This window comes from Borostomias antarcticus (genome assembly GCF_949987555.1).
Source record: "Borostomias antarcticus genome assembly, chromosome: 11".
NCBI lineage: Eukaryota > Metazoa > Chordata > Actinopteri > Stomiiformes > Stomiidae > Borostomias > Borostomias antarcticus.
This window is the reverse complement of record NC_140244.1, coordinates 15,357,977-15,361,011: the sequence shown is the minus strand read 5'-3', so window position 1 is coordinate 15,361,011 and position 3,035 is coordinate 15,357,977. Positions and strand designations below refer to the sequence as shown.

The 3,035-nt window shown below is 49.2% G+C and overlaps 1 protein-coding gene across 1 annotated transcript in view; it reads right to left on the bottom strand.

The window, feature by feature from the left end:
• smarcc2 (SWI/SNF related BAF chromatin remodeling complex subunit C2) overlaps positions 1-2,589 on the bottom strand; it is a gene marked incomplete at its 5' end in the record, with an annotated part of 19,291 nt that extends 16,702 nt beyond the window's left edge. The window contains 4 exons of the mRNA XM_084445950.1: positions 49-130; positions 1,076-1,161; positions 1,236-1,355; positions 2,479-2,589. Of these exons, the coding sequence (XP_084302076.1) occupies positions 49-130; positions 1,076-1,161; positions 1,236-1,355; positions 2,479-2,589 (399 nt within the window). The remainder of the gene's footprint in view (positions 1-48; positions 131-1,075; positions 1,162-1,235; positions 1,356-2,478) is intronic.
• Positions 2,590-3,035: the final 446 nt, after the last annotated feature.

Below are 3,035 nucleotides of genomic sequence, written 5' to 3'. Positions count from 1 at the left end.
AAACGATGGAGATCTGTGTCGTTATAGAAAGAAACAGACCAGACCCACCTGCACCAAGGACTTCTCGATGGTCATGAACATCTCCACGTTGCGGTCCATCCGAGACGGGTTCTGGAAGTCAAACCTGCGCCTAACAGGAGGTCAGACTGGAGTTACACCTCTCACCCTCCTAAGCCTATAGCATCTTTCACCCTCCTAAGCCTATAGCATCTTTCACCCTCCTGAGCCTATAGCATCCCTCACCCTCCTGAGCCTATAGCCTCTCTCACCCTCCTGAGCCTATAGCCTCTCTCACCCTCCTGAGCCTATAGCATCTCTCAGTCCTGAGCCTATAGCATCTCTCACCCTCCTGAGCCTATAGCATCTCTCAGTCCTGAGCCTATAGCATCTCTCACCCTCCTGAGCCTATAGCATCTCTCAGTCCTGAGCCTATAGCATCTCAGTCATGAGCCTGTGGCATCTCAGTCCTGAGCCTATAGCATCTCAGTCCTGAGCCTATAGCATCTCAGCCCTGAGCCTATAGCATCTCAGTCATGAGCCTGTAGAATCTCAGTCCTGAGCCTATAGCATCTCAGTCCTGAGCCTATAGCATCTCAGCCCTGAGCCTATAGCATCTCAGTCCTGAGCCTGTAGCATCTCAGTCCTGAGCCTGTAGCATCTCAGTCATGCACCCTTCATCCAATCCTCACATTCCAGACAGTATAGAGTAAAGAATTGAAGAATGTGAGTGTGGAGGCACAGTAATCCATGGTCTCTCTGCTCTGCTCTCTCCATGGTCTCTCTGCTCTGCTCTCTCTATGGTCTCTCTGCTCTCTCTATGGTCTCTCTGCTCTCTCCATGGTGTCTCTGCTCTCTCTGCGCTGCTCTCTCCCTGGTCTCTCTGCCCTGCTCTCTCCATGTTCTCTCTGCTCTGCTCTCTCTATGGTCTCTCTGTGCTGCTCTCTCCCTGGTCTCTCTGCTCTGCTCTCTCTATGGTCTCTCTGCTCTCTCTATGGTCTCTCTGCTCTCTCCATGGTCTCTCTGCGCTGCTCTCTCCCTGGTCTCTCTGCCCTGCGGAGGAGACTGAAGCTCTTACCAGCCCTGGTCGCTCTTGAACTTGTAGGCGGCGGCAAGGATGTGGCAGAGGGCCCCGCCGGACTTGAAGTCCAAAAAGCTCTTCATCTGCAGATACAGAAGAAGAGGCTAGTAGCATGGTATTAGGTTTGTGTGTGTGTGTGTGTTTCAGCGCATCGTACCGGCAGCTTGGTAAGAGGTGGGTTGCTGACATGCCTCCCGAACACCTCCTCCTGAAACTGCAGCAGCTGGACCACCAGGCTGGACAGGGACTTGTTGGTGGGGGGCTCCGCCTGGATGTACTGGGGGAGAACAGGGGAGGGGGGGGGGGACAGGGGAGAGAGGGGGAGAGGATATTTGGGAGGGAACAGGGGAGGGAGGATGAGAGGATATTTGGGAGGGATTGGCTCCAAATAGTCTACATGTCAAATGAAAACAAATGAATCGCAAAGAACAAGGGCCTATTGAGAGATAGATTGACTGAGAGAGAGAGAGAGAGAGAGAGAGAGAGAGAGGGAGATAGAGAGAGGGGGGGGGGGAGAGAGGGAGAGAGAGGGAGAGAGAGAGAGGGAGAGAGAGAGAGAGAGAGAGGGAGGGAGCGAGCGAGAGAGAGGGCGAGAGAGAGAGATGCGCACATCATCATGGTTAATCCATAGAACTGAAGTAGTCTAGGCTACTTTTAACTCTCCCTTTAGCTTTTACGCGACAGTACCTATGAACATTATCATAAAGCATTCTACGTTCATGTTTTGTTAGGATGTTATAACCCAGCCATTGACCAGAGTTTTTTTTATTTATTTTCAAAACAACTACTACTTAGTTTCATCAAGGAGAACATTTTGAGACTAATCTTAGACAAAAGACTATAGGGTTTTGGCGACACAAGACAATTCTGATAAATATGGGGGGTGGGCAGGAGAGGGGGCCGCAACATGAAAATCCAGACGCATAAATCTTAATCAAAAACAATATCGAGTTCAATATTGTGCGAGTGACGGCGCGGTGAGTGAGGCAGACACAACGCTCCAGTCAAAGACGCTCAACATCTGGATTTGGACACTTGCGCCTGCGATGCGCTGGCCAGAGTGGCTATGCAAATTCACCGTTAGCTAGCTCATTTTTTCCCTTTGGCAAAACCCCCGCAATTGAGGCCATTCATCCCTCCCCATCTGAGTGAGGTAAAACATGCACTTTGGAAATGTCCGGAGACCATCTTTAACGAGCCGGCCTGTTTTCAGGACGTTTCCTCAGCATCCTTTTGTATCCGGCTCTTAATGTGAGGATTAACAGCTGGACATTCTGCAACCCATCTCACACCCTCCCCTCTCTCTTTGTCACTCCTTTGCTGTAGAGATTACCTTCTACATTTTGTGTGGAAATGAATACGTTTATTGCATGTATTATATTCAAAAGAACAAGCAGTACCTTTTTATAGTTCTTGCCCAACCACACGCGGACATTGTCGAACTGTGAAACGGTATCAGACGCTTCGAAATATTTTACATTCGGGCCGCCGTCTTTCTTCCGCACCGCCATCTTTGCCTGCAGACAAAATATCGACGTCGACCGCCGCCCTGTGGTGTACTCACGATATTGCACCTAATTTGCAACAGCAATGCCGCTGTAATTAAAGTAAATGTGCAGCAGGTGGCGCAGTTGTATAAAGAAACGTGTGCATTCGTTGCCTGAAGAGCCGCCAGGGTGTGCCAAATATCAGCATTCTTGCATCAGAAAGAAAAAGGTGTCCAAGGCAACTCTTAAAAAATTAAAAAGCCTTTATTAAAAATATGCATTCTTGCACTTGGGGCAACCGGCCTCAATATCAGTAACTAGCTGCCCCGGAGTGGGTTGTAGGGTTGTATTGAGCTGGATTATACTAATCATTAGACAGCAAAGCATGGTCCTTCTATATAAATACACCTCACACAATGCATACAATTGCTGAATGAGACTATGGTAGAAGACTGCATCTCGTGCATGCA